At 39.0% G+C, this 19791-nt stretch overlaps 3 protein-coding genes across 3 annotated transcripts; all 3 read left to right on the top strand.

Moving 5' to 3' along the window:
• The first annotated feature begins 954 nt into the window (after positions 1 to 954).
• LOC110069174 (uncharacterized) lies at positions 955 to 2186 on the top strand. Its single transcript, XM_020776648.2, has 3 exons — positions 955 to 1172; positions 1282 to 1367; positions 1603 to 2186. Exons 1-3 carry the CDS (start codon positions 1017 to 1019, stop codon positions 2033 to 2035), a joined length of 675 nt encoding a protein of 224 aa, XP_020632307.2. The 5' UTR covers positions 955 to 1016; the 3' UTR covers positions 2036 to 2186.
• Positions 2187 to 2326: 140 nt separating this feature from the next.
• Positions 2327 to 14260, top strand: LOC110059207 (renin receptor-like). Its single transcript, XM_089294953.1, has 17 exons — positions 2327 to 2908; positions 3539 to 3655; positions 5509 to 5640; positions 6055 to 6142; positions 6324 to 6373; positions 7513 to 7641; positions 8153 to 8284; positions 8704 to 8740; positions 8999 to 9081; positions 9264 to 9317; positions 9566 to 9637; positions 9811 to 9888; positions 10394 to 10464; positions 10732 to 10858; positions 11294 to 11365; positions 11543 to 11602; positions 13740 to 14260. Exons 1-17 carry the CDS (start codon positions 2855 to 2857, stop codon positions 13941 to 13943), a joined length of 1560 nt encoding a protein of 519 aa, XP_089151079.1. The 5' UTR covers positions 2327 to 2854; the 3' UTR covers positions 13944 to 14260.
• A 2631-nt stretch (positions 14261 to 16891) lies between these two features.
• Positions 16892 to 19599, top strand: LOC149109847 (uncharacterized). Its single transcript, XM_089294791.1, has 2 exons — positions 16892 to 17044; positions 18962 to 19599. The coding sequence occupies exons 1-2, from the start codon at positions 16990 to 16992 to the stop codon at positions 19339 to 19341; spliced, it is 435 nt and encodes a 144-aa protein (XP_089150917.1). The 5' UTR covers positions 16892 to 16989; the 3' UTR covers positions 19342 to 19599.
• Positions 19600 to 19791: the final 192 nt, after the last annotated feature.

Raw genomic sequence — 19791 nt, forward strand, 5'->3', positions numbered from 1 at the left:
GATGACAGGCATCTGGACAATATTTCCCGAGACAGGATTTAAAGTCAAATAATTATGTGTGAGTCGATTGTCAGGCTGTTCTCATAGATTGCTGCAGCTGCATAAATTATTTGTACTCCTAGCTGGAGGCATGTACTTTAAGAGGAAAGTGTTCTTTTCAAAGAACTTAACCAATTTTACAGCTTGTCCTTTGGGGAAACTGGAAGTTCATTCTCACTACCCCCCACCCCCCAAAAAAAATTACCTCTCAGAGTACATGTATGTACTTTTGTAATGTGGATTTCCTCAACATTTTTCCCAAGACACTTCGCTTCCCTGTCGGGCAAGTGAAAGGGGGAATCCACTGGCCCGACAACAAACTCCGCTAGTCCCTGGCTATCGAGCAGGGCTTTCTTTGCATGCTAACATGTGCATGTACAATACATGGAGATTCAAGCAGTCTTTCAAGCAGTTGGCTTATAAGGCGCCTTGTGGTCTTGCTGTCGTGAGCCTAAGGATAGTGATTCATTTGACTGTATGCTTTTACACATCTTGCAGTACCACAGTGACATTCACAGCAGTGTAAACAAGTTAAATAGACTAACATAGGTTGATTTTCTGCCTTGTTCTACCAGAATGAACCTTGTATGAGGTCAGCTGATTGATTTTGATAAAGATGCAGGGTTTTATGACAACTAATCACTGAACTAAATGGAACAGTAGGCAATCCTTAAAAAAGCATGTGTATACTTCATGTTAAAGGTTATACATGTATACATGCAATTTGAGGGAAGTAAGAAATGTAATGTTAATAGCCATACAGTTGGTGTCATTCAAACGAAACAACAATCTTGGCCACATCATGGAAAAATATATCCTGGTAATTTAGTCATCATTTGCAGAACTGTCTTTTTGCCTTAGTTAATGAGCTCCTAATTTCAAGCCTGCACCCTCGCTTCCATCGCTTTAAAAGCATAGCCAGAAATCCCGTACAGTCAGCGGCTCGAACGGCGGGCGCGTAAATTTCTGCATTCAAGATGGCGGATAAACGAAGAGGAAAGCATTCCCAAGGCTATTATCGGAGCTTAAATGCTCTCAATACGGCAGATTTCATTGAGAGTCGGTGGAAAAGGAAAAAAGGCCCTTACTTTCAAGTGGAAAGAGTTTTAAGCTGCAGGAGAAATAAAGGAAAGGTAAATAAGACGCTTGTTTGAAGCACGTAACGTCACTAATGAATTGATAACCTTGTGTACACTTTTTACCGCACACATAAACAAGTGTTCTATGTATTTTGTCTTTAAGAATGAGTACCTAATTCGTTGGAAAGGGTACAGTTCGCTGGAGGACACGTGGGAAGTGGAGGAAAACCTTAATAAAACCGCAATAAGGTGCTTCTTTTAGCATTATTTTGTCCAGTCAAAATTAAACGTACGAACTTAATTTTTTACTACTCCTCGATCTAGTACGAAATAGTTTGGGACACGAGAAGAGAAGATAACAATTTTATGTCATCTTTCGCATTATAAGCAATTTTGTTAGTGTTTTTATTTGGTTATTGTTTCACTTTCTGCAAAAATATTGCATGTATTTTAGACAATAATGGATCCCAACTATTTTCTTTAGGGCATTTAGAATGTCCAAACCCTCAGAGGAAAGAATTAAAGAGGGATCTGATCTACTGGCAGTTACTATTCTCCAGCATCTCAAGAGCAAACATCAGACAGCCTCAGCCACAACTGTAGTAGAAATTAGACATGATGTCTTTAATTATATTTTTAGAGGACGAGGAAGACCCAGCACAAAATCTGGTTGTACTTTGTTAGAGAAGACTGACTTTAACCGCTGTTCTTTTTTAAAAGAATGTCCCGACTGGGACTCTTACATAGACAACCTTGGAGATGGCACACAAGTCATATTTCCAATTAGAGCAAAACCTTTTGTGAGCTTGGGACCACAGACACATAAACTTGTGGAGGGGAAGCTTGTACCTAAGCCCAGATACCATCTCGAAAAAGTAAGTTTAAGTTTTAACAAGTGCTCAATTGCAGTATTGTGATTGAAACTGAGAATGTGAATGCATGCTTTTAGATGGGTTTAGGTACAAGCTAATACCCTGCTTATTAAGCGCATTAATAACCCTGCTTCTAAGAAATTATGTTGTTATGTCAAGTCAGAAAGTTACATAAAGGCTTTGAAATTGTTGTTTATATTTGTTTATATTTTGAAGATTCCTCTGTTTATGTGCATGCTTTGTAGCTGCTCAGGCTAGACTCTTTTTTTTTTCTGTTTTGTTTGTTTACCCTTTCCTTTCCCTTTTCTGTTTCCTTTTCCCCCATCGTCTATATGCCTTTTTCTTTTATTTCCCGGCCTTTCATGATCTGTGCCATTTCTTGCTTGGGGTTGTTCATTCTGAACTTGTGATGTAGATGTGTCTGGCGAGTTGTTGCTTTCCATGTTGGGTATGTTTGCTTCAGGTTGTCTCTTTTTACCCGCAGGCTTGACACTGATTTCTTGCTCCCAGTATTGAGAATTGTGTTTTGTGTACTTTCTGCTTGCTCTTTCTCTTTCTCTTAGAAGCCATTGTCTGTTTTCAAGTCTAAGAATATCTCCAACTGAGTCAAAGTGGTTTGATTTTCGAAGCACTACATTCCTTGCTGAGTCATTGTTTTTCTCAACTCCTTGACCAGTGAATACTTTTAGAGATTTATGTGTATGGAGGAAATAAGGGACATAAGCAAAAAGTACATGCATATATGGAGTAATTCTCTTTCTTTCATAGCCAATTCTCTTTCCTCTGAGAGAAATAAAGGTCTCCAACCAGTTTTGTGCCTTGTGCCAAAAAGTGTCAACAGATTTGTCTGAGGACCAGGAATTTATGTCTTCATACAAACTTCTGAAATCACTCCACACCTTGGATATTTCAGTGCAGGTATTTGGCTGCAGCACTTTACAGAGATTTTCTGGTAGCAAGGAGAGAATTTTCTTCTTGTCGTTTCCAAACAGACTTGTAAATTCATACTTTCCAGTGCCTTTATTGTCAGCTGGATTTCGGAGTTCCCAAACATCAAAACCCACACCATAGGATCTGATCTCACTCACGAGCTTTTTCAAATGGATGCCTTGAGGCTCTTTGGATGATTTTTCGAAATCTTCAATCTTATCCCAGTCAAAATAAAGTAAATTACCAGGACTACTTAGCAAAAATTGTCAAAAAAGTGGAAAAACAATGCATGTAACCAAAAGCTCTCCAGACAAACATTTGAAAGAGACAATTTCAGTTTACTACTGCATGTAGTTAGTATTGATTAACTTCAATCACAGTGGTTTTCAAGACTTCTCACCTGGCTACCACCTAAATTCTGCCATTTTTCCAAGCCTTCCCCCTTCTTGATAATTTCATATCACTGCCAAGCCAATTGACCACACAATATCAATAAAGTTGTTATATGCAGCTACTCATTTTGCTAGTAAAGATGCCAAAACAGTCATCCATGTTTTGTAATTGAATGAGAATACCTTTATGTTACTTGTAGCTGACATTTCATATCTCTACCACTAGAGTAAAAGGTGGGGCATTGAAGGAAAGAAATATTTGCTAGTATTAATAAAGGAACTTCAGATTTTGCTGTCCTACCAACAAGCTGACTCTTGGCTGGTACAGAAACAAACATATGTAGTAAGTAAGAGTTAGAATTAGTTGTGTGGAATTCAAATTTTCAGGACTTTTTGGGGCTGGAAATTTTGCATTCACAAAAAGTCCGCCACAACACCACTGACTTCACTCATTTCAGTTGTGAATACTGAGGTTCCAAATAGAATGGCAACTATCATTTGCTTGATAGAATAGAAACTGGATAGATTGGAATATAGTGTGAATGCCATTGTGAAACTGCATCCATGATCTTAGTCTGTCTTCAGTTAGACAAGCCTTACATTTCCTAAAATTGATTAAATTTCTACTTGTACCTATTTTTGAACAATATTTTCTGAGACTGTTTGTTTGTTCTGTTTTATTCTATCCTATGTCATAAGGTTGTAACTACTATGTACGCAATCAAAAGAAAGTGTTCAAATCCTTGGTATCAACTGTTCAATGTTACAGCACTGTATGTATAGTAGACTAGCATAGCATAAAATTTATGGATATCTTTGTGTTTAAAATTATTTTAAACACAAAACGTTTTCATACATTATATGACTTGCTAGTACACTACACGTACTGTGGTGCGCATTGAACAGGTGGGAATTAAGATTTGAGCACTTTCTTATAATTATGTGTGATAATATAATTACAGTATTTCGTATAGTGTGATTGAAACTAGATTCGTGTGGGAAAAAAATAGTAAACGTTTTTGGCCATGTATGGTTGTCATCTGTATTGTACTGGTGAACAATAGCAACAATTTGGTGTTATTATAGGCAGAGATAATTATATGACTGCATATGTTCAAAGGAGAAGTTTATAGGTTTTGTGGCAAAGTTTACTAAAACTTCACTACCATTTTCGAAAGGTTTCTGTCAAAGTTTGGCAATTCATGGTTTGTTATATCAAATTGGCTTTGATGTTTCCATTGTCTGGCTTTCAAGTTCTTTTTGTTCTTTAACAGTTTGCGGTGACACCCTGGACTGTTTTTCAAAACCAAAAAGAACATTAAGGTTGCACTATGAAGGCACGTTTTTATAATATCCATGTACATGCACAATTCACGAAAGCTGTTGAGCAGTACTTTCATGTGATACTGTTTATTACATATGCTGTACAGGTGGTTCGAACTTTTAAGGCTGTGGATTAAACCCTAGTGTGTGACCATTCAAATGAAAACTACTGAGCAGTACTTCCAAGTGGTAATGCTTAAATTTTATTACAATGCACAAGGTGGTTCGAACTTTTACGTATGTCTAGGTGAAGCGCTAGAGTGTCATCGGGATTCTTCGATGAAAATGTGTTCATAATGACGTTGGTTAATGATGTTCTTTGTCACTGTCGTTCGTTCGTTTGTACCTGCCATGTTCGTAATCGCTTAAAGTACATATGTGTCACATCTTACATACTACACGGCTCACTGATTCTAGAGAGAAATGAGACATGAATTGTTCTTAGTGAGATGCGTCACGTTTCTCGTGAGAGTTGTCTCGTTTCTCGCGATGCGATATTAGATTCCCTGCACAAAACCGCGCTTTTATAACTGAGTGAATTAAACAATAAATTGTAGGATGGGTCTTCTGCTTTCAAGTGAACTTCTAAGATTTCCATTTCAACGTCTCAGGAACTAGGAGACATTCCAGCTAGTCATGTGTTGCAAAATTGTCCCTTCATTGGTTCTCGCAAGATACACTTCTCGTTTTACGAAAAACGAGGCGTGTATCGCAAACAAGAAGAGGGCAAAGTGGTCACCGTTTAATCGGTAATTTAGAAATACCAGTAGGAACGTGAGGATTATTCTCAGCATACACTGAAAACTTTGTCTCGTTGTTGTATTTGTTATGGATGGCGCGTACGTTGACGCGAGATTGTTTCTTTCTGTACAGACTTCTGACGCTTCCAAGTTTATTGTCGCTCACAGTCCAAGCTATGTGACTTTTCTTCCAAATGCTGGCGCCATTCCTTCGGATGAAATCTCCAATGTGATAGGGCTCGCGATGGGTTTCTCATCCTCAAAGGTAGGCCGCTATATTGAAGAGCGAGGAAATTTTGACCAGAAAACCCACGGCAGCACTTTACAGTGCTAATTTAGCTTCTGTTAAAAGAAATCTGATAAAGGTTTTTAGTATAGCATATACTGTAGATTTTATTATCATCATTTTTAGGTTAGTATACCTTAAATCCTTTTTCATTATTATGTTATATATAACTTATGATTTGTGGTAGCTGTCCCAGTATTGGGTCATGGGCTCCTTTGCGGGTCTCCCATAGCCACTTTTATCAAAGATGTTTTTGGACACTTTTTATTTACTTATTATTATTGACTTTTTTTTTTCTGTTGGTACATTTTAGTGTTTTACCCTTTTTTTGTATGTACATCTCTAACCTACCATGAATTGTAGTAAATAAGCTGTACTTTGCATAATCTTTAGGAGCTGAACTGGGCTGGCCTGTTAGCAGGAAATGTATTTCGCCGACCCAAAGCCAATGTTTTGATTACAATTGATGGCGTTACAAAAGGTAACTGTTACGAATCCTTTGGTGTCCTTTAGTCGTTTTATATTATGGCGTGACGAGCCAAAATGAAGGGCTGCTTCCTCTTCAGCTTTCTTTGGCGTCTTAGGCATTTTCGCAGCACCTTATGAGGCTGGAGTGCTCTGGAAAAAATTTTCTCAACGGACGTATTTTTTTGTCGTTTTAGATGACAAATTCGATGTACCCGGCAAAGCAGCGTCATATTCTGTCGCAGAGGTGAGTGGAAATTATTTTTATCGAGCGAAACTATCTATACTTGTTGAAAACTACCACAAAGTTGATGAACGATAGAATTTTCGAGGAAAAAACGTCCGTAGATAGTTTTAAATCAAAGTTAGTTAATAGTTATTAGTATTCTATTGTATTATTATTATTCAGATCTTAACAGTTGGTGTGGTATCTCTCGATTTTTACCGACTTAACTAAGTGTAGATGTAGGTGTAGATGAAGAAAAACTGTCGAACATCAATTGTCCGAGACCTCACTTAATTATGTCAGTTAAACTTTTAAAACTGAATGTTCATTTACAATGTGTGAATTGTACTGTAATCAAAGACTCTTGGAAGTTCATGCCTGTGATCCTTTTTCACATTCGCCTACTTTACTATCGATGGTACCTTTTAACGACAATAAAAGTAATCTGTTTTTCTAGCTAAAGTTCGTCTGCTTCCTCGTCTTGCCTCAAAGAGGAGGGACTCGAACCGTCTCAACTCTGATAATAAAACACGCATAAGTAGATTTAGTCCTATGAAACTGGTTAAAGGAGCCAGTCAAGATCTGGGAAATTACTGTTTGTCCGATAAACAAAGCTGCCTTCAAATTGAACAAAAATCAAAATATCGTACTGGTCTACTGAGGTAGAAATGCACGCGAGTGGTGTTAATTAACCAAAACGTTAATTAACACTGGAAAAGATTGAGACAGATTATAAATGAGGAACTAAAACTGTTTAGTCTAATGTTTTCAAAATAAGCCATACCTGACCCGGGACCCGACAATGTTATAATTGTATTGTCTCTACGGTGTGCGTGTTAACAAGGATTTGAACTGAACAGCTTAATCAACCATATTCATGCAAGGATAAGGATCGAAATGCACCAATAGCAGCGAACCAAGGTGCTACAAATAGCGACACGCAACAATTGACCTCGTCGCCTAATGAAGACTAGCAGTATAGCAGCCGAAACGTCGCGATCTACATCTTAAAGTGACTCCATCGTCAGGCAAACGGGTGAAAATTCATTTATCCTACCTTACACCACGATAAATAATGTACACATCTTTAATGACATATTTATGCTAATTCGTTAAAATTAATCTTGCTTGTGTTCTTACGCCTCTCCTCGCCATTTCAGTCCGAAGGTGCCTCCAGTTTGGGTGGAATTCTGTCCACGTCCAGTGTCACGCAAGAAAACCTTCCGACGCGCGTGACAGATGTTTTTGGCGGCAAATCGCTGACCGTGTCCGTCTCCGGAAGTGAACTCGTAAGTCACCTTGCATTTGACAACTGGCTCTTAGTTTCCCACGGATGGAGATAGCTGTGTGGGAAGAGGGGGTGGGGGAGTGGGAGAATTTGAGAGAAAAGTTAAAAAGGAAAATAACACCAGCAAATACACTGTCATGTCAGCTACGCGAGAGTACTTCAGCTTTGAGGTAGTATACTTTGGTATCCATTTGTCAATTGTGAACTAAAAGGTCTAATTCTAAATCTTCATGAAATCCTCAGTTTTTCCTATCTTCTAAAACTCCACTTATCCCTCATGATTTTCTCCTCCTTTTCAGAGAACTTCTAAGAAGATCATTGTAATCTATTTTTTAACTATGACGGCATTTTTGGATTGAGACAATATCGTCAAAACGTGTGAAACACATAGCAATCAATCTTGAAGATGGCCTTTGATCAGCATTGCCGAGGTTAAAGATTTTTTAAACCCCAAAACCTTTCACGTGTATTGTCAATCCAATTCCATGATCTGTTTTATTTCGAAATTCCAGTTGGCTTCGGCCGGTCATGCCGTAGGGACCAATAGTCACACTTCGTTTTGGAATCAGGCCGAGGAAAAGTTTGAGCAGATTGAGGAAAACAGTGTACAAGGTCTTGGAGACTTGGCTGTTACCAAGGAGGAGGTAAGGTCTTGATTGAACGCTCAGCAATTTTAAGGATTTGGTAGCCGACTTTATGACATGCAGCGCAATTGGTTCTAACGACGTTAAACCTCTGTTCAAGGTAATTCTGAAGGTTCTGGAGGTTTGTTTGTTTGTTTGTTTGTTTGTTTGTGTTTTTTTTTTTATTTTTGGTTTTTTTATTTCTGCTCAGTGGAAACTCGGGGAATTTTTGTTGCCCCCGTAGTGTAGAGACCACTGATAATAGATTCAACGCCCGAAATCAACAGCCTTCTGTGGTTACGTCCGACAAAAGGACGATTTTTCTTTACTACTACAAAATGAATGATCAAGAAAAATGCTTCAGTGTGTCAGTGTAGACACATATTTGTATGTATTTGGCCTGGTCATTTACAATGCCATCTATTGTTCTTCCCTTATAGATTTTAACGAGGTTGGAGAAAGCTGATTTTGGCAAAGGTAGCTTTTGTTTAAAGTAACATACATATACATGATTTGGAGAAAATCCCAGCAGACAGCCTTGTCTTTTCCTCCTCAACTAGTCTCTAGTTTTTGTTATTCTCCACTTTAGAAACGAGAAAGAAATCTGGGCTGAAGTCGCCTGTGGAACCATGTTGTTCTCAGTGCAGCCATTTAAAACAGCCAATGAATATGATAGGTGTTTTGTGACGTTTTCATAGTGCACTCAGTGGTAGCTTATTTCTTTCGTTTCTGCAGGTGTCAAGTTTGCACCCAGCACTAAAGAATTCACTGTGGCAGTCCCCGGCAAAGGAAACGCCGTCTTTAACATGGAGAAGAAGGTAACAAATGCACACGAGATGTCATGATATTATTCTCTTCTTTCGAAATGCAGTTTACTAGTTCACTTTACGATACATGCAATCTTGTACTTTCTATTATGTCATCTTCAGTTGTTGGGAGCCGGTATAACGTTTTTTAGACGTTTTCGTATTCACAATCGTTTATCCTGGCTGTATTTCAGGAGGACTTCCTACTTTTTGCTGAAATTGACGTCATTCTTCAAATACTGGAGAAGGTAAGTAATGTTTTGTTGTTGTTATTGTTCTTTTGTTTTTTTTGTTTTTTGTTTTCAGTATTTTTCATTTGTACTTTGTGGTGTACCTGTTGACTACCGTAGTTGGTATGACCTTCAGACGTGATTTATCAAGTCTAGAATTGCACCTATTGCGCTCCATTCTATTGCATCAGCAATAGAATGGCCTTTGTGTGAAAGCGCTAGACAAATGTTATAATATTATTATATTTATTTTTTATTGCTTTCAGCTGAACGCCAACCCCAGTCTTATCCAAGATGGTGTGCCTGATATGTTTACCTTAACCTTCTCCTCTGTCAAGGTTGGAGTTTGTTTGCAACTGAGAAATTTACTACGAGATATGAATCAGTCAGTAGTTCAAGCTACTTAGGAAAACAGAATAGAGTAGACAACTGACTGGAACGTATCAGTGCTTTTGTACTCTTAGTGTTTTCGCCATTTGTTTACCAGTTGTTTCGCTCAATGTTTCTTCAGGGCTTGCGTCGTCGCTATGGTGACAGCTCCTTACAGGCTGAGGGGGCCGTTCAATATTTGAAGGACGCGATTCCTATGGTAACAATCCTTTGATTTTTTCTGTCTTTTTGTTTTGATTTTGTTTTGTTTTTTTGTTTGTTTGTTTGTTTGTTTGTTTTGGTTTGGTTTGGTTTGCTCGTCTATTTCTCTGCTTGTTTGATGAATAGCTACAGTCATCAACAAAGGTCTTGGGCCAAATTTACACTTACGGCACTTTTGTTCACACGCTACTCCCAGGCGCGAATACAACTTCACCTGCCTAGCCTCTGCTCCCCCCACCCCACATACAATGTTGAAAACTAGTACCTACAATTTCTCCTAAGTTTCAACATTGTATTGGCTGGGAGGGGCACGGCAGGACATCAGTGCTTTTTCAAACTTCAGTTGTATAACACAGATGATTCGTTGCATTATATCAGTGTCCCAATAACTTTTGTCCACGATTGTAGATTGGTTGTTCTTCTACGGTAACTGTTGATAAAGGCTTTGTCGTTGCATTTTCTCAGCATCTTGTTATTTATTGCCCGATTTTATTTCTTTTCAGATTGTAAAGAAGTTCGTCGATTTATACAACGGAAATATCCTTGTGGAAGTGTTGACTTTGGAGTGGTTTGGGTAAATCTGGCTTCTCTCTCTAAATTCTTAAGCATTGTAGCAAAGCATTTTACAAATTTTCAAAAACCTTCCAATTAGCGAAGCTGGTATAAAACGAAACGTATTGAAGGAAACCGCTAATCATTGGCCACGGAAAGGCGCTTCCACTCAAATCCAAAAAGTTCTTCCGATTTTTTTGCTGAAACGTTTTCTTACACAAGTGGTTATGTGCGAACCAAGAGAACTTTATCATTACTAACTTGTTGCTTCCCCCCCCCCCCCGGACAGTGATCTTCATACCAAGTACCCACAGGAGATGCATGTTGTCTATCAGGAGGTCCAGCCTCACCTGTCATCGCAGTCAATGGACATGTTTCATGATCACCTGCCTTCTGTTACTCTCAGGCATGATCTGGTAAGTGTTCGGTTTATTTACACTTTCAAGGACTTTCATTGAAAGAAGTCGTAGAATAAGCTGCCTTTATTTTCAGGTTTGACACAAGAACGCTTCTCTCCACTCCTCTCCTCTTTTCTTCTCTCCTCTCCCCTTCTCAACTCTCCCTGCCCTCTCCTCTCGTCTCCCCTCTCCTCTCCTCTACTCCCCTATGCTGCCCTCTCCTGTTTTTCCCCCTCCCCCTCCCCTCCCCTCCCCTCCCCTCGCCTCCCTTCCCCTCCCCTCCCTTTCCTTATTACTGTTTTCTTTTCACGCTCTCTCCCAGTAAGAATTCATGTATTTGTGTAGCAAAGAACAAGAAGAATTTGAAGTCAAAAGAAATAAGCTGTTAATGTAAAAGACTAAACGGGTGAGGTTAAGTTCTTATTCACTTTCATTGTTACCGTATTTTAACAGGAAGAAACCGTGAAGCAGTCGTTGTGCGAGTCGCTGCAGAATAAACTTCTCTCCATACAGTCGCCATTACGGGTTTGTGTTTGTCAACTCTTTATCCATTTGTATCCGTTTGACGGCCATTTACATGTCAAGTAATTATGTCAACGTCGAAAGAAAAATGATATTTCCTACTGCAAGAAATTTCTGGGTACAGGATAGACAATGAGTTGGTCTGTGCTCATTCTTTGCTTATCATTATTCTTTGCGTAGGTGTCCTGTATTGGAAAGCACAGAGAAAGACGTGAAGCAGGCAAACAGGCCCAAGTCAAGGTACGAACGTAATAGTTCAACAAATTATGGACGTGACAAAACGTAGTTAGGAGAATTAATATGCTATGATCCCTCAATAAAGTTCAGAAGTATGGGAGCAGTGGGATGTTATCCACAAACTGTGAACCACCTTGCACATCATGATAAACAGTACCAAATGAAATTACTATAGCTTTCACTTAAATGGTCACACACTAGGTTTTCATCCACAGACTTAAAAGTTAACAACACCGCGTACAGCATAATAAACAGTACAACAAGTACTGCTCAATAGCTTTCATTTGAATGGTCACACAGTAAGGTTTCATCTACATACTTAGAAGTTCGAATCACCTTGTACAGCATAATAAACAATACCACATGAAAGAACTGCTCAACAACTTTTATTTGAATGGTCACACACTAGGGTGTCATCCAAGGACATCAAAGCTAGAATTACCCTGCGCAGCATAATAATACCATATGAAACTAGTAGCTTAGGGTTTCATTAGCCTGCGTAGCAAGCGTTTCTGTGGCGTTCAGGAAAGAATTACAGCGCGAAAAATGGAGCGAGTAAAAGAGGGGGGAGGGGAAGGGGAAGGAAGGAAGGAAACGCTTGCAGACAAACCCCTGGATTTTGAAAACCGCCCACTTGACCTTTCATGCCTGAGTGCGCACACTGAGATTTCATGCTGTCATCAGCTGTCATAAATTAACCAATAAAATCTTTGGCCTTCCGTACCGGAAGTGAACTTTGAACCAAAATAAACTTTACTTATGTCTGAAACAACGAGCACACGGTGGGAACGGAGAAATCTCGATGAATTAAATTTCGTAATTTATTATCAAGCTATATTTCTACTCAATCCGTCTAAAAGGAAGGACTGCAAGGGTGAAGTTTTAGCACAAATCTGCCAGAAAGTTAAAATGTGAGAAGTATTCCAGTCGCGTTAGCAATCCTTGTGCTCGCATGATTCGAAATCTCGGATCACTGTATTCATTCGTTCAGGAATCGATACAAGGTAAAATTAGCAAGTCAACTCCCACAAAGGCAATTCCAGTAAAGAAGCGTTCGCTGGGAACGCCAGATCCACAAATCGGTTCGACTGTTATCGCCTACAGCAGAAACAAACAACAGAAAGTCTTCTCGGCAGACTTTGGAATTTGGGCAGGAGAGGCTACAAACATCTGAGAGGGGAAATAACGATCATCTTGACCAGTATCTGAATAAAGATAATCTTCCCCTAGGCGGCCTCCAAGTCAAAGTTGTTTATTAAATGTCCTCGTAAGAATTCCCCGCAACGAGACGACTAAATTTTTGATGAGGCAAATATGTGACAAAAACTGGCATGCCGCAGCTAACACTATAACAAATCATTCAGAATTGTACCCAGAGGTTCTAAATGTTGACAACAAAAATGCTTCTAGTGAAATGTCAGAGTACCTACGATAACACGTTGCCATGTAACAAGCCAGACGAAATCACTAGGTTTTCCCACGCAGTAGTGCGAATTTTCTGTCCCGTTGTTTTATATTATCTTGTCCTTGGCGCATGTGGCATTCAAGAAAGTGATGTTAAAATTAAAGGAACAGCTGCAAATTGTGTCGCGCTTGCTTCTGCAATAATGTGCAGGCTTCGAAAAACCAAAGCGTCGGCATTGCACTACAGGATTTCTACCGTACTGTCGAATCTGACGACTAAATCCTCGTTCAGCGAGAAAGGTTAAAGCGTTTTGTAACCAAGCTTCGAACCCGTCTTCCCCCTTTGTCTGGCACTCAAAGGTGTTAAAATGCTTTTGATCGACACATGTCAATAATATTGGACTACCCAGCCAATCACGAGCTCCGTTCGCTGGCGAACGGAGGTTTTCAAAATCCAGGGGTTTGTCTGCAAGCGTTTCCTTCCTTCCCCTCTCCCACCCCCCTCTTTCTTTTTTTGGTTCTCGCCCCATTTTCCGCGCAGGCAAAACACCGAAACTCCCGTTCCTCGGTCTTTCTTTGCTTCCAAACCCCACGGAAACGCTTGCTACGCAGGCTAGGGTTTCATCCACAGACTTCAAAGTTAAAACCACGCTAATTGACATGGAGGTTTACTAAAAACAGTTTTGTTAATTCCTGTTTACGGTGTTTTGTTTTTTCTTTTTCTTTTTCAAACCAGGCTGATCCAAACGTCGACTTAAACAATGTCAACCTGGCACCAGAATACTCCGAGGACTATCCCATAATATTCAACATCTGGCTGTGGTTGGTCATCGTCTTAGTCCTTTCCATATATGCAGTTTGCGTGATCATGTGGTACATGGACCCAGGCCGGGACAGCATTATTTACCGCATGACAAGTCAGAGAATCAAGACGGATTGACTCGCAGATCTCAGTCGAAAGGAGTTCGACAATTACAGAGTTAAAACTGATTGATGTATGAATTATAACAAGTTGTAACTTGTAAGCGATTGCAGGGCAGAAGTTTTTGCATCCCGGCAACGGATTGTAATTTTTGCTAAGCACGGTAGTTTTGTTGAAAGTAATCATAATTTCCTTGTGTTTGTAACGAGATCTTTTGAAGGATTCAAATTGTATTCATTCGTAAATGGTGCAGATTACTTCTCTTTTCTTGTTGCGTTTTGTTTTGATAAGAATCGTGTGTGAAAATTCATTAAATTACATTTTTGTTTGGTTTACATTTGATTCTTTCATATTCTCTTGATGCTTTATAGTAGTAATTGCCCTTTCTGGATGAAAAAGTGAAAATAGGCCACTTTGCTAATCCAGATCTCACACTTTCTTGAATCAAATACTATGAGATGATAAACAATCCGTTGGCAGAAAAAATACCAACATGTTATGCACTTTCTCTTGGATCCTGACGGTCTTAATTTCCTGTTGGGACAAGAGACTATGGCTTGGATTCCATCACGTCGATGTCGCGTTAAGTCTTCCAACTGGGGTATCTGTACACTTGTAGCTTCGTACCCAGATTTTTTACTGAGTAAAACAAACAAAGCAAAATACACGTACAATACAACTACAAGAGTGAAATACAAAGTCACAAAGAGAAGTACAACGAAATAAAAACACAAAAAGTTGAAGGAAGGTGGGGCGATAGTTACAATATTTTAGGGGATTACAGCATATCTTCATATAAATTACTGGCTATTATTTTGGCGGTCAGGGGGACTGGAAATAGCAATTTGCATACCATATGCAAGAGGAATTCATTTTTGGTGTCACTCGCTTTTGTGTCTAACTTAAGATTTTACAAGACGTAAGAAAAGTGTAAAAACCTACGACTTGCTAATTTCACCCCAAGCCTGCCTTCAAAGTCACGGTCAGAATTAGAGATTGAACGAAATTCCAAAACAAATCAAAAATCACTGAAAGGACGCCCATATGAAAACGAGCAGAAGTTCCAGCAGTGTCGTGGTCATGACACGAATTTCCGCACAAACGAAGCTTGGGCGTTCGATCCGAGCGTCATCATGCATCTGGTGGGAGTCAACATTAATCGCGTGACGACCTTAAAATTTCAGAGTAAACAATCTTTGTGCTTGATAAATAAACTAAGCTTTGATCACACAAAACGTAATTTGCAGGGATGTGATAATCTGTTCACAAGATGTTTCTGGCAAACCTTTAGTGCCGCGTTATGAAACTTAACTCCTCGAGGTTTCCTATTGTCGATGACCTTCACTCAACTATGCGCGGCTTTCTAGAAAGTGATAACGTTATCAATTACAAGTAACGTGACTAATAAAGAATTCGATCTGTACGGGTCCGCAAATGATCCCCAAATTGGACTGCAAATGATCTCGGACCGGAAATGATCCCCATATTGGACCGCAAATGATCCCGATCAAAAAATAAGGAATGGCATGGATTTATATCAGAGGAAGGTGACAACATGTACAAGAATTATGAACTAAAAAACATGTTTTATCATTTTACAAAAAAATATTCCACAGCTGCTGTGTTGTTCTTCGAAGAGTACAGATCGTTTTCACTGTCACGCAATAAAAGAAAATAATAAATCGAAAACCAAACAATGGAAAAAGCTAAGAAATTGTGATGTACGCTATAGAAGATAACTAAATAAGACACTTCTCCAAGTTTTAGGCCTGTGCGTTTCCCCAAACTTCAGATATTCGTCGTAAATGTTTCCCAGGAATTTACAGAGCCCAGCAAGAAAACGCCATGTTGATGTACATCCGTGGGACACCAATATGACGGCCGGAATATAGTGTAAACTTCTGGAACTTACTTTGGCTTTCTAGGCGACTGATGATCAGTACTAAACAAAAAAGCATTTACATAAGCACTTTTCCTAATGCTCTAACGTCTAAAAAAGGCTCAAAATCATGAGATAAGTGTATATTTTTCAACAAACTCGATCGTAGCCTTGTGTCACGCAACCTCCATAACCCTGAAATTCAAAATGCTCTGGTGTCCGAACGAAGCACGCTAATTATAAACAGATATAAATATACCGCCTCTTATGCCTGATGAGGATAAAAACACGTCACGTGAAGACGATCTATTAAATTAGAAGTCTTAGAAAAACACATACTTGTAAACATTCTCGAAATCCCGGTGGCGATAGTATCAAACATCTATCAAACAGCTAATTGTCAAAACGAAGTGCAAGCCTTGGCCTTGCTTGTTCATGAAGCTGAACTTCATAACTATAGCCTGGAATTTTGGTTTCTTAGAATAATCAAGTAGTCATTTCCGAGGAATTAAAGCTAAAATACGACCAAGGAAAAATTACAAAATAAATTTGTTCAAATTTCCAGTGCTACACACTAGGTGTTTTACAGAGTGATGAAGCGTTGTAGGCTTGTGGGTCTACTCAGGTGACAGCATCTTCTGTAATAGTTGCTTCATGATTAGATTTTAGTTTAAAACTTTAGACGAGTGGCGTTAATGGTTGATAAAATTTGATTTAACTATAACACCGAAATATCAATGTTTAACAAAGGAGGATATGTTGCACGGATCATAATTTTACTGAGAATTGCAAAGAAATGCAAGCCAAGTGGTGTTTTGATGATTGAGTGGTGATATTCACAACATCGTAGTTAGCAACAAAATTTAGTCGAAAGTATGAAAAAAAGAGCAAGTTGTAAGCCAGTATAATTATAAGATGGCTTTAATAAAAACATCGGTATTCACGTACGCCAATTCCCTATCCACACCATCCCGCCATCCATGCCATTCCATATTTTTTGATCGGGATCATTTGCGGTCCAATATGGGGATCATTTCCGGTCCAATTTGGGGATCATTTGCGGACCCGTACAGATCAGCGTTTTTCTTGGCGTTAATTCAACCCAGCGATCATTGTGTAAACAATAGACACGCCATTGAAAATTTGCAATTCAATTTATTTTCACGAGGTTGCGGGAGAACCAAGATGGCCACAAAGCTATTTCATATGCTGCTGATAGTTGCTTCGTCGGCAACAATAGGTACTTAAACTTTAATTTCGCACTGTAACGTGTATTATAAATTTTCATGGAGCGTTAATGGGATAATTTTTGCCTGATGCCGAAACATCGCAAATTACAAGCCAGGCCTACTGAAGCAAAACAACCCAATAAATTTAATATCTGTCCAAGCGACCGGTCAGGGTTGATTCTCTTTCATTGAAAACAATTCAGTTAACTAAAGGCCCGTGGAAATTGGATAAATAGTTGATGCTTTTGCTTCCTGCGAGGTCGTTTCGGAGTGTGATTTCGAGCATTTGATCATTTGTACATAGAGACAACCCACAAAAAACTGAGATAAGCGTCAACCCAAAAGCTGATATACATTTTCAGGCTGTATTTCGGATCGGTCCAGTCATTTTGCAATAGAAGTTATTATTACCTTGTTATACACGCGATATTGGCCTCCCTGGGATATTTGTGGCGTACGTTTGATCGACGAAGAAGTAAATTAAATGGTCGTATTTCCTTCCTTTGGGAGTCATCGTTTAGCTGTTGTGTACATTAAGCCCCTATTGTCGTTCTTTGCCAACTACCTTCAAAGGGATGCAATAGGAAAATACGAAAGATAGCTGTTTCAGAACGATTTTTTTTAAAATATTATCTTTTCGTTTACAACCATTAAACTTACATTGAAAGAAACATGTGTCATACGTTCTAATGCAAAGGTCCGTCATTTTGGTTTGCACAACGAGACGAAATTTAAAAAAAATAAACTATGGAAGATATATCTAAACCAGGAATCGTTTTATCTCTCATTCAGTTTTTGCTCTGTCGTTCCATTTTGGTATCAGGCTATGTTTTTGGAAGCCCGTCACTGCAACTGGGGCGTAACTCTGTTCAACTACATATTTGTCAGTCTAGGGACCTGGGTTGTTTACACTAGAGCTAACACAGGCTATGACAGTAATAACTACCGTACAAACGTGTTCCCGTAAACTAAAAATTTTCTTCTAGAAAATTTCGTATTTTAAGGCAAACCTTCAGTTTCCAACTCCGGACAGCTTCATCAGATCGGTTTCCCGGATTTGGGGTTTCACGTGAAATTTATGCTATGTTTTGGATTTTAAATTATCTATCTACCTAACACCTCTCCATCAATGCTCGGTTAATAGTTGTAAATTTTCATTTGACCACGGATTATTCCAGTATGGAACAATATTAACCTTTGAGTCGCTTAGACGAATTGCAGTGTAGCTGCGATGAGCACAGTAAAATTATTATAAATATTTGTATTACGATTTAGCTAGATGTCAGCTGAATGTAATTCATATTTTTACAGAAAAAAAACTTAGTATATTTATACCTCATTGTAACAAATAATTTTTCTAGAACTTTGATGCTTGTAATTTACAATTTAATTCATAACTTACTCACCTTTTAGTATAGCTCTTTCTAATTTGGAGTTCTTTTGTTGTAAACATGATTAGAATTTTTCCTGACCCAATCAAAAGTTCAAAGAGAGGACTTTTAGTCTACCTTGGCTGTATAAGAGCACAACCAGGTTCAAAATGTTAATTAATTTCTCCTTACTGACAGCCATACAGTTCTTTTCCTGTCAGTTAGGAGAATTTGTAGTACATCAACACAATACCACTCAGTTGTTGTTTTTCTTTATCCTCATTACCTCCCTGCTTGATAATGTATTGGTATTGTAATGAGAATTTTGGAGTTTCATCGCTCCAGCGTTATAATTAGTAGAGGGGTGTTTTCTCTCAGCTAGCCTGCCCGCCTGGATCGATTGATTGACTGACTGACCTGACTGACCTGACTGACCTGACTGACTGGCTGACTGACTGACTGACTGACTGACTGACTGACTGACTGACTGATTCATTGATTGATTGATTGATTGATTGATTGATTGATTGATTGATTGATTGATTGATTGATTTTCAGCTTCTTCCCTGGAATGCTTCAAATGCACTCAAGAAAAAGGACCTGACGCAGACAAATACTGTGAAATACCGTCTTCGTCGCTGGGCAATAACACGAAAGTCAACTGCGCCAATGGTGATAGCCGCTGTATTATCACGAAAACCATTCAAAAGGATAACTCTGTGACGCAGTTTCGTCGAGACTGTGGAAAAGATGAGGGCTGTACAAACAAATGCACTGCTAACGCGGATGGAGTAAATGTTTGCAAGTCGTGCTGTGAAGAAGACCTCTGCAATAAAGGAGATGGACCTAAAGCGGCCGAGCAGTCTGGAACATCGAGGATCACGATGATGAGGGGCCTGGCTGCACTTGGGAGCTTTCTCGTGTGGTGCCTTTTGTAAGAGTCGTCATGAACACCATCTGTTTATGCGCCCGTGATTTCTTTGTTAGCGTTTAATTGAGTATGTTTATAGGCTGAATTACATGATGTCGATTGCTACACGCTAAAGAATGGACATTTGTTGCGAATAAAGTTACGTTTTCCATAGTCACCTTAAAAAACGTGAAAATGTAGAGCACACATGCAATTGTAAGAGTAGTAAATGTTAATTTGCTTTTGATTGTCTACAGTCTTGGTAATAAATTATAGTTTTCAAAAATTGTCTCACATCCATGCTCGCCATAATTTTAAGAACATCTACATCGAATTCACATCGAAACATATTGGCATTTGAGAAGGGCGGATGTCTGAAGCCCAGTCCACACTAACTACGCCGGAGGAATTTGAAAACGGAGGTTTCACGGCACCCCTGAAATGCATCGAATGTTTACCGTAGACACACTACGCCGGG

Source organism: Orbicella faveolata, unplaced genomic scaffold (assembly GCF_042242905.1).
Source record: "Orbicella faveolata isolate gen_17 unplaced genomic scaffold, um_ofav_v1 contig_25, whole genome shotgun sequence".
Classification (NCBI taxonomy): Eukaryota; Metazoa; Cnidaria; class Anthozoa; order Scleractinia; family Merulinidae; genus Orbicella; species Orbicella faveolata.

Excerpts from the sequence above, each read along its gene's own strand:
- LOC110069174 (XM_020776648.2), top strand. The coding sequence starts at position 1,017 with ATGGCGGATAAACGAAGAGGAAAGCATTCCCAAGGCTATTATCGGAGC. Across the intron at positions 1,173-1,281 it reads GCAGGAGAAATAAAGGAAAG|AATGAGTACCTAATTCGTTG; the intron begins GTAAATAAGACG and ends TTTGTCTTTAAG. Across the intron at positions 1,368-1,602 it reads CTTAATAAAACCGCAATAAG|GGCATTTAGAATGTCCAAAC; the intron begins GTGCTTCTTTTA and ends TATTTTCTTTAG.
- LOC110059207 (XM_089294953.1), top strand. The coding sequence starts at position 2,855 with ATGTCTTCATACAAACTTCTGAAATCACTCCACACCTTGGATATTTCA. Across the intron at positions 8,285-8,703 it reads TGGCTGTTACCAAGGAGGAG|ATTTTAACGAGGTTGGAGAA; the intron begins GTAAGGTCTTGA and ends CTTCCCTTATAG. Across the intron at positions 9,638-9,810 it reads TAACCTTCTCCTCTGTCAAG|GGCTTGCGTCGTCGCTATGG; the intron begins GTTGGAGTTTGT and ends ATGTTTCTTCAG.
- LOC149109847 (XM_089294791.1), top strand. The coding sequence starts at position 16,990 with ATGGCCACAAAGCTATTTCATATGCTGCTGATAGTTGCTTCGTCGGCA. Across the intron at positions 17,045-18,961 it reads TGCTTCGTCGGCAACAATAG|CTTCTTCCCTGGAATGCTTC; the intron begins GTACTTAAACTT and ends ATTGATTTTCAG.